Source organism: Pseudophryne corroboree, chromosome 7, assembly GCF_028390025.1.
Source record: "Pseudophryne corroboree isolate aPseCor3 chromosome 7, aPseCor3.hap2, whole genome shotgun sequence".
In the NCBI taxonomy this organism is placed as follows: domain Eukaryota; kingdom Metazoa; phylum Chordata; class Amphibia; order Anura; family Myobatrachidae; genus Pseudophryne; species Pseudophryne corroboree.
The window spans coordinates 270,348,799-270,371,200 of NC_086450.1; the positions used below are offsets into that span (position 1 = coordinate 270,348,799).

At 47.7% G+C, this 22,402-nt stretch overlaps 1 protein-coding gene across 1 annotated transcript in view; it reads left to right on the forward strand.

The window, feature by feature from the left end:
- DNAH7 (dynein axonemal heavy chain 7) overlaps positions 1–22,402 on the forward strand; it is a 1,092,938-nt gene that overhangs the window by 579,846 nt on the left and 490,690 nt on the right. The window contains exons 32-34 of the mRNA XM_063934143.1: positions 16,317–16,493; positions 21,792–21,923; positions 22,114–22,335. Coding sequence (XP_063790213.1) covers positions 16,317–16,493; positions 21,792–21,923; positions 22,114–22,335 — 531 coding nt within the window. The remainder of the gene's footprint in view (positions 1–16,316; positions 16,494–21,791; positions 21,924–22,113; positions 22,336–22,402) is intronic.

A 22,402-nucleotide genomic window follows, 5' to 3' on the forward strand; every position in this document is an offset into this window, starting at 1 on the left:
TATTTTATATGTTTGTTATTTTTCAGGCAGGGCTGGTTGGCTTTGTGGGACTTAGGGGGGGGAACGGCCCAACCTGTTGAAGGGTTAATGATCCTGTTCCCCGCTGACAGGACACTGAGCTCCTGAGGGAACTGTTCGCAAGCCCCACCATGGCGAGCGTACATTCCCGCAGCACGCTGTCTCCCCTAACAGAGCCAGAAGAATGAAGAGTTGTGAGCACTAAGCCGGCGTCCCGACTAGTGGGTCGCCGGCCATTATGGCGACATGAGGGTACGGAGATGCACGGCTTCTAACCGGGGCGGAATGCGTCTCCAGACACAGTACACAGCTGTGTCTCAGTACACTGTAGACAGTACTAACACTGGCAAAAACAGCCTTAAAACTATTTTCTCTCCATTTTAAGCACCCGATTACCTCAGCCAGTATAAAAAAAGCGGGAAGACCGTGCGCCATTGAAGGGGCGGGCCTTCACTATGAGCGGATCCAGCAGCTCACCATTGCCATTTTCCCTCTGCAGTGGACACAGACGCTGACTGACAGGGACGCGCAGCTCCTCCGGAGAGACTCCAAATTACCTCAGCGGTACCAGGGGGTCATAGCAGGGGGGGAGCGATTATTGGTTTACGAAGTCTCCTATCAGGGTACTTAGTCTGCAACCCGGCTAAGCTTGGCATTAGCGATAAGGGCGGCGGTGGGGGCTGACTCCAAAGAACTCTGTGTCTCCTTGAAGGGCTCTTTGTGGGTTAATTGTGCTTAACCTTTTCCTGTGTGTGTGCTGTCACATTTACATTATGTCAGGCAAAGAGTGCATTTCTTGTACAGCAGAGTGTTCCTCTTCACCAGGGGGCTCACTCCTGGGTACTCAGGGCAGTGCACCTTCCCAGAATAGTGGGGCTGAACCGGAGTGGGTTAATTCCATTAAGGGAATGATCTCAAATATTTCTGCAAAGCTGTCCCACAATGAGAAAGAGACGCAATACTTAAGACAGACTGTGGATGAGTTTATGAATAGAGTCTCAGTCCCCAAACCAGCGTCTCAATCCCCTCCCATTTGTCCGCAAAATCTATCTCTGGTCCATATCCTGCAATCTGACTCTTACGCCGACGGGTCGGACATGGTGGAGGGTGAGGTGAATTTGGAGGGGGGATGCTTCTCTGTCACAGGGAATAGAGGCTCTTATAGAGGCTATCAGAGATGTTCTGCAAATTCCTGATAAGGTGTCAGAGGAATGTGAGGAATCTTATTTTAATGTAAAAGAGAAGTCCTCAGTCACTTTTCCTGCGTCAAAGGAATTGAATACCCTGTTTGAAGAACCGTGGGTTAATCCGGATAAGAACTTTCAAATCCCTAACAGGTTGCTCTCATCTTTTCCTTTTCCTATGAGGAGAGGTAAAAATGGGAAAATCCACCAATAGTGGATACATCAGTCTCTAGGCCAGGCATTCCCAACCACGGTCCTCAAGGCACACCAACAGTGTAGGTTTTAGTGATATCCAGGCTTCACATAGATGGTTAAATCAAAATAACTGAGCTACTAATTAAGTCACCTGTGCTGACACTTGGCTATCACTAAAACCTGCACTGTTAGTGTGCCTTGAGGACCGTGGTTGGGAATGCCTGCTCTAGGCTTTCCCGAAAAATTGTATTACCTGTCCCTGGTGCAGCCTCCCTAAAAGATACGGCTGATCGTAAAATTGAGACTACACTCAAATCATTGTACACAGCTGCTGGGGTGGCCCAGAGACGCACTATTGCATGTGCGTGCATCACAAATGCCGTTTCTAAATGATCAGGTAACCTAACTGAGAGGTTAGATTCCTTGTCTATTGGGAATGTTGTTTTACTCCTGCAGCATATACAGGATTTTGAAAACTTTATGGTGGAAGCCATAAAAGAGATTGGTTTGCTTAATGCACGCTCCACCACTATAGCAGTGTCAGCACGCGGGGGCTTGTGGCTATGCCAGTGGACTGCTGATGTGGACTCCAGAAAAGGCGTGGAAGGCCTACCATTCACAGGAGAGGTCTTGTTTGGAGACGAACTAGACAAATTAATCTCCAAAGCTACTGCGCGTAAGTCTACGTATCTTCCTTCCGTAGCTCCCCCAGCCATGAAAGCTTATTCAGCTTCAAATTTACAGTCCTTTCGGACAGCCAAGTTTAAGGGAAAATCCAGAGGTGCTTCTATGGCCTCCAGAGGCGCTTCCTCAAAGTCTTCAGCATGACGGTGAACCGCGATGCCTGGAGGACTGTCAGGTGGGAGCCAGTCTAAAATTCTTCAGTCACATCTGGTCAAGTTCGTGCCGAGATCCCTGGGTCATAGATCTTATTTCCTAGGGCTACAGACTGGAGTTCCAAGAGCTCCCACCTTACAGATTCTTCAAATCAGGCTTACCAGCTTCACAAGGGGCAAGTGTAACTTTACAGCAGGCCATCCAAAAACTGGTACAGACTCAAGTCATTGTTCCAGTTCCACCTCATCTGCTCAACAAGGGGTACTATTCCAACTTGTTTGTAGTACCGAAACTGGACAGTTCGGTATGACCAATTCTGAACCTCAAGTCCTTGAACCCGTTCTTAAGAGTGTTCAAGTTCAAGATGGAGTCTCTGAGAGTGGTGATCTCAGGTCTGGAGGAAGGGGAATTCCTAATGTCTCTGCATATCAAGGATGCGTACCTTCATATTCCAATCTGGCCGCCTCATCAGGCTTATCTACAGTTTGCACTGCAGGACTGTCACTACCAGTTCCAGGCCCTACCATTTTGTCTCTCCACGGCACCGAGGGTGTTCACCAAAGTGATGGCAGAGATGATGTTTATACTCCGCAAACAGGGAGTGAATATAATTCCGTACTTGGATGATCTTCTGATAAAGGCGCCATCCAGGGAGAGGTTGCCGGACAGCATTGGTCTCTCAACCAAACTTCTCCAGGATCACGGGTGGATTCTGAACCTTCCGAAATCTTACCAAGAGCCAACAAGGAGGCTCCCATTCCTGGGAATGATACTGGACACGGAGTCGCAGAAAGTGTTCCTTCCGTTGGAAAAGGCATTGGTAATCCAGTCGATTATACCTGAAGCCAACCCACATCTATGCATTTGCCTTCTGGGGAAAATGGTGGCCTCTTACGAGGCGCATCAATATGGAAGGTTTCACGCAAGACTCTTCCAGCTCTACAAATGGTCCAGATCGCATCTTCACCTCCCCTAACAGAGCTAGAAGTCAGGAGAGTGGTGAGTATGCGGCCAGCTGCCCGGTTAGCGGGTCGCCAGCTGTAATAGCAGCACAAGGGTAGGAGCGCAGCGCTAACATGCAGGCTGCACTCCAGGCTTCAGAGACACTGTGTGACCGCTGTGAGGGGTGAGCTGAAGTCACTAATGATGCCCACACTGGCAGTACACTACAGGGGTTTTAACCCACTGTAGAACAAAATATTTAACTCAGCCAGTATAAAAAACCCGGGAAGACCGCGTGCCATTAAGGGGGCGGGGCTTCACTATGAGCAGATCCAGCAGCTCAACAGTGCCATTTTCCCTCTGCAGCTATACACAGGCAGATTGGCAGGGAAGCGCAGCTCCTCCACAAGGACTTTAGAACACCTCAACGATACCAGGGGGTCATAGCAGGGGTGGAGCAATATTTGGTGTACTAAGCGCTATTAAGGATTCTTAGTTTGCGACCCAGCTAAACTTGTTCTTTAGCTACAGGGCGCTGTGTGGCTGTCTCCATTATACTCTGTGTCTACCTGGAAGGGCTCTGTGTGGGTTAACTGTGCTTTTAACCTATATTTGTGTGTGTGTGTGTGTGTGTGTGTGTGTGTGTGTGTGTGTGTGTGTTCTTTCACATTTACTATGTCAAAGGAATGTGTATCATGCATAGCAGAGTGTTTTTCTTAATCTGAGGGATCACTGCAGTGTACTCAGGATAGTACACATTCTCAGGCTAGTGGATCTGAACCAGTATGGTTAGATTCATTAAAAGGGATGATTTCAAATATTTTGAATAAATTATCCCAAAATGAGAAGGAGACACAATACTTAAGGCAATCTGTTGATGACCTCATGAATAGTGATTCAGTAGTCATTCCAGCCTTTCAGACCCCTGCTATTTGTCCACAGAAGCGTACTCTGGCCCAAATCATGCAGGCTGATATCGATTATGATGATGATGTATCAGACCCAGAAGAGGGTAAGGTGGAGGATGCAGCTTTGTCACAGGGTATACAGGCCCTGATAGAAGCTATTAGAGCTGTCCTGCACATTCCTGATAAGGTGTCAGAGGACGAGGAGGAATCTTATTTTAAAGTGAAAAAGAAATCCTCAGCTACTTTCCCTGCATCTAAGGAATTAAATTCCCTATTTGAAGTAACTTGGGTAAACCCTGACAAGAAGTTTCAGTGCCAAAACGGTTACTCACATCCTTCCCGTTTTCTCAGGCTGATAGGAAAAAATGGGAAAACCCACCGATAGTTGATGCATCGGTTTATAGGCTGTCACGTAAGATAGTTTTACCTGTTCCTGGGGCAGCTTCCTTGAAGAATGCTGCAGACCGCAAGATTGAGACCACTCTCAAATCTCTGTACACAGCTGCGGGGGTGGCCCAGAGACCCACTTAAGCTTGTGCATGGATCTCTAGGGCCATTGTAAAATGGTTAGGTAATCTAATTGATGGGTTAGATTCCTTATCCAGGGGGGAGATAATTTTACTCCTACAGCATATACAGGATTCTGCTAACTTTATGGTGGAGGCCATAAAGGAAATTGGTTTACTCAATACACGCACCACTGCTATCGCAGTGTCAGCACGCAGGGGCTTGTGGCTACGCATGTGGACTGCGGGCGCAGATTCCAGGAAAGGCGTGGAAAGCCTACTTTTTACAGGTGAAGCCCCTTTTGGAGATGAACTGGATACTTGGATATCCAAGGCTACGGCGGGTAAGTCTACATACCTTCCTTCCGCAGCAACCCCGGCTAGAAAATCCTACACTGCTCCAACTCAAAGGTTCTGCTACGGCCTTCAGAGGCAGTAGAGGTAAACCCAGAAAACCAGCAACTGCAGGTTAACAGGAACAGAACCCCGGTTCTGCTTCCTCTAAGTCTTCAGCATGATGGTGGACCGCACTGCCTGGAAAACAGGCAGGTGGGAGCCCGTTAAGATTCTTCAGTCACATATGGGAAACCTCATGCCAGGATCCCTGGGTCAAAGATCTTATAGCCCAGGGCTACAGACTGGAGTTTCAGGAACTCCGACCTCACAGATTCTTCAAATCAGGCTTACCAGCTTCTCAAGAAGCAAGTATGACTTTACAGGAAGCAATTCAAAAATTGGTACAGAATCCTTGTTCCAGTTCCGCTTCAGCTGCAAATCCAGGGTTATTATTCCAACCTGTCTGTAGTACCGAAACCGGACGGTTCGGTAAGGCCCATTTTAAATCTCAACTTGTTGAACCCGTACTTACGGGTGTTCAAGTTCAAGATGGAGTCTCTGAGAGCGGTGATCTCAGGTCTGGAGGAGGGGGAATTCTTGGTGTCTCTGGATATCAAGGATGCGTACCTTCATATTCCGACGTAGCCGCCTTATCAAGCTTCTCTACGGCTTGCACTGCAGGACTGTCAAAACCAGTTCCAGGCCCTGCCATTTGGCCTCTCTACGGCACCGAGCGTGTTCACCAAGGTAATGGCAGAGATGATGTTTCTCCTCCGCAAACAGGGAGTGAACATAATTCCGTACCTGGACGATCTGCTGATAAAAGCACCATCCAGGGAGAGGATGTTAGACAACAATGCCCTATCAACCCAACTACTCCAGGATCACAGGTGGATTCTGAACCTACCAAAATCTCATCTGGAACCAACACGGAGGCTTCCGTTCCTGGGGATGATATTGGTTACGGAGACACAGAAGGTATTCCTTCCATTGGAAAAGGCATTGGTGATTCAGTCGATGGTGCGGGGTGTTCTCGAAACCAACTTGGATATCGGTGCATCTATGCATTCGCTTTCTGGGGAAGATGGTAGCAGCCTACGAGGCACTACAATACGGAAGGTTCCATGCAAGGCCCTTCCAACTGGATCTGTTGGACAAGTGGTCTGGATCGCATCTACACATGCACCAGAGAGTCCATCTGTCCCCAAAAGCCAGGATTTCTCTTCTGTGGTGGCTTCAGACTTCTCACCTGACCGAGGGCCGAAGGTTCGGGATTCAAAATTGGATTCTGCTAACCAGAGACGCAAGCCTCAGAGGTTGGGGAGCAGTCACCCAAGGGGAACAGTTCCAAGGAAAATGGTCAAGTCAGGAAGCCATTCTTCCGATCAACATTCTGTAATTGAAGGCTATATACAACGCCCTTCTAGAGGCATCGCAACCAGCTACCAGCCCCCGTTTGCAAAATACGGAGGTACCGGAGACGGTGTGGATCGGGCTAGGACGGCTCACTGAGACATCCCGCACAGCGCGGCTTCCAGATCGTCCACTGAGGCTCTGGTGAGTGTCTCCGTCCGGACCACGGGACAGCATCGGGGAGCAGAGATTGAAGGAGCTCCTGCCCAGTGGTAACAGTGTACACACAGCTAATACACATGTTTTTTTCTGCAACAGTCACCCATTGCCATGAACTCGTGATTCTTCACAACTGTCTAATAGAACACGGCTACTAGTGACCTTTGCTTTATTTACCAGCAGTATCAGTGTGCACACACAGAACCCACAAAAGGCTTTTTTACCTTCCAGGTGTTACTTATATATTAATTATATGTTAATAGGATTATCCACTATTGATGCTTGAAATATCATTTTTTATATAAACAAATGAGGCATATTTAGTGCTAATTCATATATTGTGATGTTTTAAGATTGATCACCCCCGGGAGGTTGTTGTAACTTCTATGCATTTTAGAAAATAAATGTTTTATCACATTCTGGTTGTCTAGCGCCACTTGTTATTCGTTTCACAATTTGCCGATATCAGCAAAACTGCGCATGCACGGCGGCCACATTACAGTTGTGCAACCGCACACATTGTGGTTGCATTCCCGATGGATACTACCACAATGTGACTGACAGCGGCAGGTGTTTTCGGGGGCAGTTGTGCGACGTTGAGAGGGCGGGGCAAACAGGGGCGGGCGGGGCAAACAGGGGCGGACCGGGACCATTTTCGGGGCGGCTGTGTGACGCCCGCTACCATCTGACCTGCGCTGCCAGGGGTCAACCTTAGATCTGATGCATTTACAATTAGATTACAAACGCATCGGAAGGTGGCCTTACACATGCTAGGCAGCCTTGCCCTGTGCTGGACGGCCCCCAGCATGTGCAGAGTTGACGACAGATCTGGCTGCGTATGCAGGCATCTGCATTCATCTCTGAATAAACCCCTAAATTACTATATACAGTATTGAGGCACATGTAAGCTCACTAGTCCACGCACAACTCCCAGACAGTCTGGGGGTAGAGGAGGCCAATAGCCACCAGCAACTGGCTGGACTGGTCTGGGCCTGGCCTTTACGGGGTGTGGAAGGGGTGAGCACAGGACCCGCCCCTCCGCCGGTGCGCAGTATATATAAAGCAGCTGAGCAGGTTTTCTGCCTCCTCACCTGCATCATCTGCAGCCCCAGCACCAACCCTTTCTACTCCTGGTTACAACACCGCTCACACTGCACAGGGTCTCACCCCTTCCTGCCAGACTGATTCACCTTCTCCCCCTGCCTGCAAGTGGCCACACGTGTCACACATGTAATTTCTGAGTGCTGTGGGACAGTCTGCATCCATTTCCTGGTTACTGCTGCTACTTGTAGCTGAGTATCGGGATGGCAAGTAACCTGGAGTTGCAGCATAGTATATGAAGGAGGGGGTGCAGAGTATGTGGTATATGGTGAGAGCAGTATATAGAGGACAGGGTGCCCTATATGGAGGAGTATAGGGGTGTAGTGTTTATATAGGGCCAGTTTATGGTGGGGGGTGCAGAATATGGAAGAGGTTGGAAGTACAGTGTATATAAGGGCAGTATATGGTGGGGGTGCAATGTACAGAGGGCTGTGTGTGTGTACCGAACGAGGCTCTGTCGGGCACCCTACAGTGACCGACAGCAATACCACAGAGATGAGGAGCAGCATTAGCCTGTTTTTTATATATATATATATATATATATATATATATATATACACACACACTGCTCAAAAAAATAAAGGGAACACTTAAACAACACATTCTAGATCTGAATGAATGAAATATTTTTATTAAATACTTTGTTCTTTACATAGTTGAATGTGCTGACAACAAAATCACACAACAATTATCAATGGAAATCAAATTTATTAACCCATGGAGGTCTGGATTTGGAGTCACACTCAAAATTAAAGTGGAAAAACACACTACAGGCTAATCCAACTTTGATGTAATGTCCTTAAAACAAGTCAAAATGAGGCTCAGTAGTGTATGTGGCCTCCTCGTGCCTGTATTACCTCCCTACAACGCCTGGGCATGCTCCTGATGAGGTGGCGGATGGTCTCCTGAGGGATCTCCTCCCAGACCTGGACTAAAGCATCCGCCAACTGGACAGTCTGTGGTGGATGGAGCGAGACATGATGTCCCAGATGTGCTGAATTGGATTCAGGTCTGGGGAACGGGCGGGCCAGTCCATAGCATCAATGCCTTCGTCTTGCAGGAACTGCTGACACACTCCAGCCACATGAGGTCTAGCATTGTCTTGCATTAGGAGGAACCCAGGGCCAACCGCACCAGCATATGGTCTCACAAGGGGTCTGAGGATCTCATCTCGGTACCTAATGGCAGTCAGGCTACCTCTGTCGAGCACATGGAGGGCTGTGCGGCCCCCCAAAGAAATGCCACCCCACACCATTACTGACCCACTGCCAAACAGGTCATGCTGGAGGATGTTGCAGGCAGCAGAACGTTCTCCTTGGCATTTCCAGACTCTGTCACGTCTGTCACATGTGCTCAGTGAGAACCTGCTTTCATCTGTGAAGAGCACAGGGCGCCAGTGGCGAATTTGCCAATCTTGGTGTTCTCTGGCAAATGCCAAACGTCCTGTCTGTTTCTGATCGTTTGAGTAGACACATTTGTGGCTTGCTGGAGGTCATTTTGCAGGGCTTTGGCAGTGCTCCTCCTGTCCTCCTTGCACAAAGGCGGAGGTTGCGGTCCTGCTGCTGGGTTGTTGCCCTCCTACGGCCTCCTCCACGTCTCCTGATGTACTGCCCTGTCTCCTGGTAGTGCCTCCATGCTCTGGACACTACGCTGACAGACACAGCAAACCTTCTTGCCACAGCTCGCATTGATGTGCCATCCTGGATGAACTGCACTACCTGAGCCACTTGTGTGGGTTGTAGACTCCGTCTCATGCTACCACTAGAGTGAAAGCACCGCCAGCTTTCAAAAGGGACCAAAACATCAGCCAGAAAGCATAGGAGCTGAGAAGTGGTCTGTGGTCACCACCTGCAGAACAACTCCTTTATTGGGGGTGTCTTGCTTATTGCCTATAATTTCCACCTGTTGTCTATTCCATTTGCACAACAGCATGTGAAATTGATTGTCAATCAGTGTTGCTTCCTAAGTGGACAGTTTGATTTCACAGAAGTGTGGTTGCCTTGGAGTTACATTATGTTGTTTAAGTGTTCCCTTTATTTCTCTGACGTCCTAGTGGATGCTGGGAACTCCGTAAGGACCATGGGGAATAGCGGCTCCGCAGGAGACTGGGCACAAAAGTAAAGCTTTAGGACTACCTGGTGTGCACTGGCTCCTCCCCCTATGACCCTCCTCCAAGCCTCAGTTAGATTTTTGTGCCCGGCCGAGAAGGGTGCACACTAGGGGCTCTCCTGAGCTTCTTAGTGAAAGTTTAGTTTTAGGTTTTTTATTTTCAGTGAGACCTGCTGGCAACAGGCTCACTGCATCGAGGGACTAAGGGGAGAAGAAGCGAACCTGCCTGCTTGCAGCCAGCTTGGGCTTCTTGGCTACTGGACACCATTAGCTCCAGAGGGACCGAACACAGGCCCAGCCTCGGAGTCCGGTCCCAGAGCCGCGCCGCCGGCCCCCTTACAGAGCCAGAAGCAAGAAGAGGTCCGGAAAATCGGCGGCAGAAGACATCAGTCTTCACCAAGGTAGCGCACAGCACTGCAGCTGTGCGCCATTGCTCCTCATACACACCTCACACTGCAGTCACTGAGGGTGCAGGGCGCTGGGGGGGGGGCGCCCTGAGCAGCAATAAAAACACCTTGGCTGGCAAAAATACATCACATATAACCCCCAGGGCTATATGGATGTATTTTAACCCCTGCCAGAATCCATAAAAATGCGGGAGAAAAGTCCGCGAAAAAGGGGCGGAGCCTATCTCCTCAGCACACTGGCGCCATTTTCTCTCACAGCTCCGTTGGAGGGAAGCTCCCTGGCTCTCCCCTGCAGTTACTACACTACAGAAAGGGGTTAAAAAAGAGAGGGGGGCACTAATTAGGCGCAGTATTAATAAAACAGCAGCTATAAGGGGAAAAACACTTCTATAAGGTTATCCCTGTATATATATAGCGCTCTGGTGTGTGCTGGCATACTCTCCCTCTGTCTCCCCAAAGGGCTAGTGGGGTCCTGTCCTCTATCAGAGCATTCCCTGTGTGTGTGCTGTGTGTCGGTACGATTGTGTCGACATGTATGAGGAGGAAAATGGTGTGGAGGCGGAGCAATTGCCTGTAATGGAGATGTCACCCCCTAGGGAGTCGACACCTGAGTGGCTGAGCTTATGGAAGGAATTACGTGACAGTGTCAGCTCTTTACAAAAGATTGATGACATGAGACAACCGGCTACTCAGCCTGTGCCTGTCCAGGTGTCTCAAAAGCCATCAGAGGCTCTAAAACGCCCGTTACCTCAGATGGCAGATACAGACGCCGACACGGATACTGACTCCAGTGTCGACGATTAAGAGACGAATGTGACTTCCAGTAGGGCCACACGTTACATGATTGAGGCTATGGAAAATGTTTTACATATTTCTGATAATACCAGTACCACTAAAAAGGGTATTATGGCCCTCATTCCGAGTTGATCGGTCGCAAGGCGAATTTAGCAGAGTTACACACGCTAAGCCGCCGCCTACTGGGAGTGAATCTTAGCTTCTTAAAATTGCGACCGATGTATTCGCAATATTGCGATTACTAACTACTTAGCAGTTTCAGAGTAGCTCCAGACTTACTCTGCCTGTGCGATCAGTTCAGTGCTTGTCGTTCCTGGTTGACGTCACAAACACACCCAGCGTTCGCCCAGGCACTCCCACCGTTTCTCCGGCCACTCCTGCGTTTTTTCCGGAAACGGTAGCGTTTTCAGCCACACGCCCCTGAAACGCCGTGTTTCCGCCCAGTAACACCCATTTCCTGTCAATCACATTACGATCGCCGGAGCGAAGAAAAAGCCGTGAGTATAAATACTTTCTTCATAGTAAAGTTACTTGGCGCAGTCGCAGTGCGAACATTGCGCATGCGTACTAAGCGGATTTTCACTGCGATGCGATGAAAAAGAACGAGCGAACAACTCGGAATGAGGGCCTATGTTGGGTGAGAAAAAACTGCCGGTAGTTTTTCCTGCATCTGAGGAATTAAATGAAGTGTGTGATGAAGCGTGGGTTTCCCCCGATAAAAACTGTTAATTCCTAAAAAGTTATTAGCATCATACCCCTTCCCGCCAGAGGATAGGGCACGTTGGGAAACACCCCCTAGGGTGGATAAAGCGCTCACACGCTTGTCTAAACAGGTGGCACTACCGTCCCCGGATACGGCCGCCCTTAAGGAACCTGCTGACAGAAAGCAGGAAAATATCCTAAAAATGTATATACACTCACACGGGTGTGATACTGCGACCAGCAATCGCCTCAGCCTGGATGTGCAGTGCTGGGGTGGCTTGGTCGGATTCCCTGACTGACAATATTGATACCCTAGATAGGGACAGTATATTACTGACTATAGAGCATTTAAAAGATGCATTTCTATATATGCGTGATGCACAGAGGGATATTTGCCGACTGGCATCAAGAGTAAGTGCGCTGTCCATTTCTGCCAGAAGAGGGTTATGGACAAGACAGTGGTCAGGTGATGCTGATTCCAAAAGGCATATGGAAGTATCGCCTTATAAAAGGGAGGAGTTATTTGGGGTAGGTCTAACAGACCTGGTGGCCACGGCAACGGCTGGGAAATCCACATTTTTACCCCAGGTAGCCTCTCAACATAAGAAGACGCCGTATTATCAGGCGCAGTCCATTAGGCCCCATAAGGGCAAGCGGGCAAAAGACTCCTCATTTCTGCCCCGTGGCAGAGGGAGAGGAAAAAGGCTGCAGCAGAAGCCATTCACAAGCTGTATGCCCAGCAGGTGATAATCAAGGTACCCCTCCTACAACAGGGAAAGGGGTATTATTCCACGCTGTTTGTGGTACCGAAGCCGGACGGCTCGGTGAGACTTATTTTAAATCTGAAATCCTTGAACACTTACATACAAAGGTTCAAATTCAAGATGGAGTCACTCAGAGCGGTGATTGCGAACCTGGAAGAAGGGGATTATATGGTGTCTCTGGACATCAAGGATGCTTATCTCCATGTCCCAATTTACCCTTCTCACCAAGGGTACCTCAGTTTTGTGGTACAGAACTGTCACTATCAGTTTCAGACGCTGCCGTTTGGTTTGTCCACGGCACCCCGGGTCTTTACCAAAGTAATGGCCGAAATGATGATACTCCTTCGAAGGAAGGGAGTTTTAGTTATCCCTTACTTGGACGATCTCCTGATAAGGGCAAGATCCAGGGAACAGTTGGTAGTCGGGGTAGCACTATCTCAAGTAGTGTTGCGGCAGCACGGTTGGATTCTCAATATTCCAAAATCGCAGCTGATCCCGACGACACGTCTTCTATTCCTAGGGATGATCCTGGACACAGTCCAGAAAAAGGTGTTTCTCCCGGAGGAGAAAGCCAGGGAGTTATCCGAACTAGTCAGAAACCTCCTAAAACCAGGCCAAGTGTCAGTGCATCAGTGCACAAGGGTCCTGGGAAAAATGGTGGCTTCCTACGAAGCAATTCCATTCGGCAGATTCCACGCAAGAACTTTCCAGTGGGACCTGCTGGACAAATGGTCCGGATCGCATCTTCAGATGCATCAGCGGATAACCCTGTCACCAAAGACAAGGGTGTCTCTCCTGTGGTGGTTGCAGAGTGCTCATCTTCTAGAGGGCCGCAGATTCGGCATTCAGGACTGGGTCCTGGTGACCACGGATGCCAGCCTGCGAGGCTGGGGAGCAGTCACACAGGGAAGAAATTTCCAGGGCTTGTGGTCAAGCCTGGAGACATCACTTCACATAAATATTTTGGAGCTAAGGGCCATTTACAATGCCCTAAGCCAAGCAAGACCTCTGCTTCAAGGTCAGCCGGTGCTGATCCAGTCGGACAACATCACGGCAGTCGCCCACGTAAAGACAGGGCGGCACAAGAAGCAGGAGGGCAAGGGCAGAAGCTGCAAGGATTTTTCGCTGGGCGGAAAATCATGTGATAGCATTGTCAGCGGTGTTCATTCCGGGAGTGACAACTGGGAAGCAGACTTCCTCAGCAGGCACGACCTCCACCCGGGAGAGTGGGGACTTCACCCAGAAGTCTTCCACATGATTGTAAACCGTTGGGAAAAACCAAAGGTGGACATGATGGCGTCCCGCCTCAACAAAAAAATTGGACAGGTATTGCGCCAGGTCAAGGGACCCTCAGGCAATAGCTGTGGACGCTCTGGTAACACTGTGGGTGTACCAGTCAGTGTATGTGTTCCCTCCTCTTCCTCTCATACTAAAAGTACTGAGAATTATAAGACGGAGGGGAGTAAGAACTATACTCGTGGCTCCGGATTGGCCAAGAAGGACTTGGTACCCGGAACTTCAAGAGATGCTCACGGAGGACCCGTGGCCTCTACCTCTAAGAAGGGACCTGCTCCAGCAAGGACCCTGTCTATTCCAAGACTTACCGCGGCTGCGTTTGACGGCAGGGCGGTTGAACGCCGGATCCTGAAGGAAAAAGGCATTCCGGATGAAGTCATCCCTACCCTGATCAAGCCAGGAAGGATGTAACCGCAAAGCATTATCACCGCATTTGGCAAAAATATGTTGCGTGGTGCGAGGCCAGTAAGGCCCCGATGGAGGAATTTCAACTATTTCGATTCCTGCATTTCCTGTAAACAGGAGTGTCTATGGGCCTAAAATTGGGGTCCATTAAGGTTCAAATTTCGGCCCTGTCAATTTTCTTCCAGAAAGAACTAGCTTCAGTTCCTGAAGTTCAGACGTTTGTAAAAGGGGTACTGCATATACAGCCTCCTTTTGTGCCTCCAGTGGCACATTGGGATCTCAATGTAGTTTTGGGGTTCCTAAAGTCACATTGGTTTGAACCACTTGAATCTGTGGAGTTAAAATATCTCACATGGAAAGTGGTCATGTTGTTGGCCCTGGCCTCGGCCAGGCGCGTGTCAGAATTGGCGGGCTTTATCCTGTAAAAGCCCTTATCTGATCTTCCATTCAGACAGGGCGGAATTGAGGACTCGTCCTCATTTTCTCCCTAAGGTGGTTTCAGTGTTTCATCTGAACCAACCTATTGTGGTACCTGCGGCTACTAGTGACTTGGAGGACTCCAAGTTGTTGGACGTAGTCAGGGCCTTGAAAATATATGTTTCCAGGACGGCTGGAGTCAGAAAATCTGACTCGCTGTTTATTCTGTATGCACCCAACAAGCTGGGTGCTCCTGCTTCTAAGCAGACTATTGCTCGTTGGATTTGTAATACAATTTAGCTTGCACATTCTGTGGCAGGCCTGCCACAGCCAAAATCTGTAAAAGCCCATTCCACAAGGAAGGTGGGCTCATCTTGGGCGGCTGCCCGAAGGGTCTCGGCTTTACAACTTTGCCGAGCAGCTACTTGGTCAGGGGAAAACACGTTTGCTAAATTCTACAAATTTGATACCCTGGCTGAGGAGGACCTGGAGTTCTCTCATTCGGTGCTGCAGAGTCATCCGCACTCTCCCGCCCGTTTGGGAGCTTTGGTATAATCCTCATGGTCCTTACGGAGTTCCCAGCATCCACTAGGACGTCAGAGAAAATAAGAATTTACTTACCGATAATTCTATTTCTCGTAGTCCGTAGTGGATGCTGGGCGCCCATCCCAAGTGCGGATTGTCTGCAATACTTGTACATAGTTATTGTTAACTAAATCGAGTTATTGTTGTGAGCCATCTATCCAGAGGCTCCTCTGTTATCATGCTGTTAACTGGGTTCAGATCACAAGTTGTACGGTGTGATTGGTGTGGCTGGTATGAGTCTTACCCGGGATTCATAAATCCTTCCTTATTGTGTATGCTCGTCCGGGCACAGTATCCTAACTGAGGCTTGGAGGAGGGTCATAGGGGGAGGAGCCAGTGCACACCAGGTAGTCCTAAAGCTTTACTTTTGTGCCCAGTCTCCTGCGGAGCCGCTATTCCCCATGGTCCTTACGGAGTTCCCAGCATCCACTACGGACTACGAGAAATAGAATTATCGGTAAGTAAATTCTTATTTTTTTTGAGCAGTGTATATATAAACGACCATTAGAGCAGCACTCCCAATACTCAGTTACCGGTGCCCTCCTAGGTACCTCAGCGGGTCCAACGATACAAAGTCATGTCGGCGGCACACGGTATATAAATAACAATGCTTGAGCAGGTCTGTAACTCTCTCTCTCTCTCTCTCTCTATATATATATATATATATATATATATGGGTGTGGTTCATCAAATCGACAGTATCTAGGTCGACCACTGTAGGTCGACAGTCACTAGGTCGACATGGATGGAAGGTCGACAGGGTTTCTAGGTCGACATGTGCTAGGTCGACAGGTCTAAAGGTCGACATGAGGATTATTATTATTTTTGGTGTTGTTTTCTTCGTAGAGTGACCGGGATCCCAAATTAGTGCACCGCGTCCCCTCGCATGGCTCGCTTCGCTCGCCATGCTTCGGGCATGGTGCCTTCGCTCCGCTACCGCTTCGCTTGGCACAGATTACCGTTCCAATCGTAGTTCACGTGGATCGTTAAGTATCAAAAAATTCGAAAAAAAATTGTGAAAAACTCATGTCGACCTTTAGACCTGTCGACCTAGCACATGTCGACCTAGAAACCCTGTCGACCTCCCATCCATGTCGACCTAGTGACTGTCGACCTACAGTGGTCGACCTAAACATTGTCGACCTAGATACTGTCGATCTTCAGACCGGATCCCATATATATATATATATATATATATATATATATATATACATACATTCATTATTTTGTCTTTTAGGTGTCTAGATGTGGTATGATTTACATGGAACCAACGATGCTTGGTTGGAGACCAGTAATGGTATCTTGGATAAATCTTCTACCTCCTGGGCTCAACAAAATGCATAAAAGTTTTATTGAAGGATTATTTGACAGAATGGTTCCCCCTTGTCTTCAAATGATTCGAAAATGTGCAAAGGTAAAAATGAAATCTAGAGACACAAGATAATTTTATACTTTGTAATTTACAAACCTTTCTTCATGAAGAGTTAAAACATGTCTGCTTATAAACTCATTATTAATGTAATATGCACACTGTTATTACACTGTTTGTGGATATATTACATTCAAATAATAATAAAACAAACTTTTTTCTGTTATTCTGAAGATGCAATTTAAGGAGTGAATTGGTAGATTTAAAAGATGTTCTTTTAAAAGGTTGCCATTTTTATGTTCCAATTTTATGTCACATACTGTAGTGCTTTCATGTAATAATGCACTTTAAAAGCAAGGAAATACAATTATTTAATTTCAGATGTAAAGACAGAAAGTTTGAAATAAGTTGTCTCAAAAAACATTAGTTACTATGCCAATTTTCAAGTACATTTCTTGAGTCGGTAATGCATGTAGTATTTGTTTGTGACTTCTAAAACATGTATTAAAACAGGTAATAGCTTTTTAGAATTCCACTTATTGTTTTGTAGTACTAGAAAATGAAATAAGAGGAAGGATGCAATCGCAACTTGATCAACAGGGACGGGCATTGGTGGGGGGGCTTGGTTGATGACGCAGAGTTAGCGGGGAGTGGTCCGGACAGCGCAGGCGTGTCCAGATTGATTTAGGGGTGGCCGCGTGACGTCACAGGTGGCCGCTGCGTGGGAAAACATGACACCAGTGTGCCTGCATATACAGCCATGCTGTCGTGATTCCTGCATTTGTACGCATGTTTAAATGCGTTCACAGAGCTGGGCGGCTTTGCCCTGTGCTGAGTGGCCCCCAGCAAGAGATTTTTCAGTAGTAGATTTTGCGATTTAACAGAATCTGCTACTGAAGCTGAATAAGGGCATTAATACGATTGTGATTCTGGATACTTGTGATCGGAAGATTTATACGAACATCCCCCTGTATTCTAAAAATGCCTCATCAATGCTGCAGCACTATCCCCAGCCCTGTGGCTGCTAGAACACTATTATATGTATTTGCATCTTCCACATGCTTGATGCAGAGATCCTACTGAAAAGTGCATGCAGTCTGCCAGAGGCTGAACTATCGGTGGTGCAGTCGATGCATTGCAGTGAAGGTGCCTGCAGCATTACGAGTCATACTGACTCATTTGTTATATGTCGCTACCCAAACCTGCTTCGCTGTCCCCAGTAATGTCAGTAGTAACATACAGCATAATGAACAGCAGCAGCTGAGACAAACCTGCTGTCGACACAGTGATGGTCCGACCGAAGGCAGAGGAGGGGCCACAATCCCCGCCCCTCTCCTCTCATGAATACTCCAACCAAGGCTTCCTCCAGTTCCTCTCTGCCAGGCTAAGGCTGTCCTTGCCGCCGGCTCCTGGGATCTTGTGACCGTACCTGGTGTTAAAACCCACGGAGGAGCTGCCTTCCATGAGTTGATGTTCTGGGCCTAGGTAAGTAAATTGTAATTTATGTGTCACACACTGCGTGTCACCCTCTCACCCACTGCCTGGCTTCACTGCTTCTCCCCGTCATCCTTTCCCTGTCTCCCACTACCTCTCTCCATCACCCTCTCCCTGTCACCATCTCCCTGGTGTCACCCACTGTCTCCCTTCATCACTCGCTCCCTGTCACCCACTACCTCTCTCCGTCACCCTTTTTTGTCACCCACTCCCTGGCATCACCCACTTCCTCTCTCCATCACCCTTTCTCTGTCACCCACTACTTGTCTTTGTCACCTTCTCCCTGGTGTCACACTTTCCCTGTCACCCTCTCCCTGGCATCAACCACTCTCTCTCCCTCTCACCCTGCCTCTGTCACTCTCTTCCTGGTGTCATGCACTACCTCTCTCTGTCATTCTCTCCCTGTCATCCACTGCCTCTCTCCCTGTCACCCTCTCCCTGGCATCACCCACTGCCTCTCCCTGGCAATGTCTCACCCTGTCAACCTCTACCTTACATCAACCACACTCTCTCCCTCTCACTCTATCCCTGTCACCCCTGTCTCTGTCACTCTCTTCCTAGTGTCACCCACTACCTCTCTTTGTCACTTTCTCCCTGTCACTCACTGCATCCCTCGGGCATCATCCACTGCCTCTCTCCCTGTCAGCCTCTCCCTTGTGTCACCCACCGCCTCTCCCCATCACTCTCTCCCTGGCACCCACTACCTCTCTATGTTACCCTCCCCCTGTCACCCACTGCCTCTACATGTCACACTTTCCCAGATGTCACCCACACTCTCTCCCTGTCACCCGCTTCCTGTCACTTTTTTCCAGGTGTCACCCACTGACTCTATCACCCTCTGCCTGATACCCACTGTCCTTCCCCTGTCACCGACTGCTTTTCCTTGTCACATTCTCTCTGTCATCCACGGCCTCTTCCTGTCACCATCTCCCTGTCACCCTCTCCCTGGAGTCACCCACACACTCTCTCTCTCTGTCACCCTCCTTGTCACTCTCTTCCTGGCATCACCCACTGCATCACCCTTTCACTGTCATCCACTATTTGTCTCTGTCACCCTCTCCCTGTCACACACTGCAACTCTCCAGCACCCTTTAGCTGGCGTCAGCCTCTCCCTGGAATGGACCTCTCCCTGGTGTCACCCACACTCTCTCCCTATCACCCTGTCCCTGTCACCCTCTTCCTGGTGTCACCCATTGCCTTTCTTCATACCCTCTCCCTATCACCCGCTGCCCCTCTCTAGTATCATCCACTGTCTCTCTCAGTCAGCCTCTTCCTGACTGACACTCTCGATCACCCTTTCTCTGTCACTCACTATTTGTCTCTCTCAACTTCTCCCTGTCACCCACTGCTTTTTTCCGTCACTTTTTCCATGTCACCCAGTGCTTGTCTCCTATCACCCTCTCCCTGTCACCCACTGCCTCTCTCCATCACCCTTTCCCGGTCCTCACCCTCACTCTCTCCCTATCACCCTGTCACCCTCTTCCTGGTGTCACCCACTGCCTTTCTTTATCACCCTCTCCCTGTCACCCACTGCCTCTCTCTGGTATCACCCACTGCCTCTCTCTGTCATCCTCTCCATGACTGCCTCTCTCCTTTCCCTGCCACCCACTGCCTCTCTCTGTCACCCTCTCCCTGTCATCCACTGCCTTTCTCTGGCATCACCCACTGCCTCTCTCCATCACTCACTCTCTGGTTTTACCCACTGCCTCACTCCATCACCCTTTCACTGGCATCACCTGCTCCCTGCCATCCTCTCCCTGGCATCACCCACACTCTCCTTGTCACCCTGTCCCTATCACTCTTTTTCTGGCATCACCAATTGCCTCTCTCTATCACCCTTTCACTGTCACCCACTGCTTGTCTCCGTCACCCTCTCCCTGTCATCCAGTGCCTCTTGCATCACCCACTGCCTCTCTGTTACCCTCTCCCTGGCATCACCCATTGCCTCTCCTCCATCACCCTTTCACTGTCACCAACTGCTTGTCTTTGTAATCCTCTCCCTATCACCCACTGCCCTTCCCTTTCTACATCAACCTCTCCCAATCACTCACTGCTTTTCCCTGGCGTCACCATCTCCCTATTACCCACTGCTTCTCCCTGGCATCACCCACTATTTCTCCACTTCACCCTCTCCCTCTGCCTGTCACCATCTCCTTGTCAGCCACTGCCTCTCCATGTCACCCACTGCCTCTCACTGTCACCTACTGCCTCTCCCTGGCCTCACCCATTGCCTTACCATGGCATCACCCACTGCCTCTCCCCGCCACCCTCTGCCAGTCTCTCATCCACTTCTTCTCCCCGTCACCCATTGTCCCTCTCTCTCTCTCTCTCTCACCCACCACTCACAAGTTCAGTCATTGCTGCTTCCACTTAACTCATAATAGGTTGCAACTCTAGATGCGAACACCCTATAAAGCCTATAACACCTACCCTACACCTTGGGTAGGTGTTATGGTCTTTTAGAACAGTGGATAGCACCTACAGTTATCACTGGTTATGTGAAAATATATCACATAAGAAAATAAATATATGGGAGAAGAGGACATTTGTGATATTTGTTATTTCACTGGGGCAGGATTATTATGTGATTAAATAAAACCCTATAAAGCCTATTCAGCTGTCTGTGAGAAGTGACTAAAATATGCCCTAAATGCTCTAAGTTGTGTTTGTATGCCACGTGATATGTACAGTTTTATAAAAATTGTGAGAACTGGCTGCGTACAGAAATGCGTGCAACTCAGAATCACTCAAACATGCAAGGAATGTAATACTTACACATAATTAATAGATCTTAATAGAAATAAGCCTTTAATGTATTTATGAATGTATTTAAACTACAATTACGTGTAGGGATTTGTTATCAATGTATTTATCAATTTAATTTAGCTACTAATAGTTGTTTTTTTTTATAGTGTATAAGCCATATACTGTAGATTGAAATTTCTTTAAAACGCTTCTTTTTCTTTTTAACTTTGCTTCATTTAAGAACAAGTTAGACTGTTTTTTCATACATTGTCTTGGTGGCACTGTCCCAGATCAGTAATGTATCCTCTTCATGATGCCATGTTGGCATTTCAGAACATCAGCCAGAAAATGTTGCATTTAGAAACTGTCACAACTTTATTTTGTGACACGTGGCATATAATGTCACATCATTACCTTGTCACTATATTGTGTGTCTCTTGCCGCTGAAGTGCTTATGTGCGACACAGAAGCAGCATTTCTCATTGTGTCACTAGCAAGGTTGTGACAGCTTCTAAATGCCACATTTTTTCATGCTGGAAAATGGGACATTCAGAAGCACTAATGTGACATTGCCCTTATATGTGTTATTACAAACTGTGGACATCTAAAAGTCAGAGCTTTAAAACACAGAGGTCTGGTCTCAGCGCAACATCTTTTCTAAGTCTTTGGCCTGCAGCAAAAAGTCAATGAGATATTAAAAGATAGAAACACATCATAAAGACGATACTGATTTTTTCCTTAACTCTGCTCGTCCTGCCGAGTGCTTTTCTGATATTCTTAGTTCTTAAGGTATTGCTTTAATACCTTTCTATTTTATGCCTAGCTTTGCCCTGTTTACGGTACATAGAATGAGCAAGCAATATGGCAATTCTTTTATATTTTCTTATATAAAACTGAGAAATAAAATCCCCCCAAAATTTTTTTATTAGTTTTGTGTTTTCCATTTCATAAAAAAGGATTACATCATAAGAGTAATATCTATCTATCTATCTATCTATCTATCTATCTATCTATCTATCTATCTATCTATCTATATCTTTTTTTTTTTAACTGAATGGTAAATATTGACTAAATTTCATCAATCAAGTATTATTTATTTTTTAGGAATTGTCACCAACTTCGGATACAAACTTAGTCCGCTCGCTAATGAATCTCGTGGACTGTATGCTGGATGAGTTTACTGATGAATCTTTAATTCATAGCATGAATGAGAGAGATATCTGCTCATGGTTAGAGGTAGGTAAATTGGTTCATCAACACACTCAACTGGAAATACCTATAGATATTAGCCATAAAAATTCAATGGCAGTCTACCACGGATGGATATAATATTATAATGAGCTTCAGAAAATGCACCCTGCTGATTACATACTTGGGTAAATTATATCCGGTGTTTTCCTCAATTTATAAAAGTTTTTTCTTCAAGGGTGCCTTCTTGTTTTCTCTGATTTGGTCCATTGGAGGCAGTTGTAAGGAAGATGATCGGATAAAGTTTGATAAGCTCCTGCGAGAAATCATGGAAGGACCACTCAGTGAGGAAACCAGGACCCGATTTAAAATTCTGCATCCAGTGGATCCACCTGAGAAACCTTTTACGGTTCCAATACCCAAAGCAAACACTGTATACGACTACCGATTTGTGAAGGAGGTAGAAATTTGATTTTCTTCTTTATGTCTATATTATTGTATGTTTTCATTAACCACAGTGAGATATA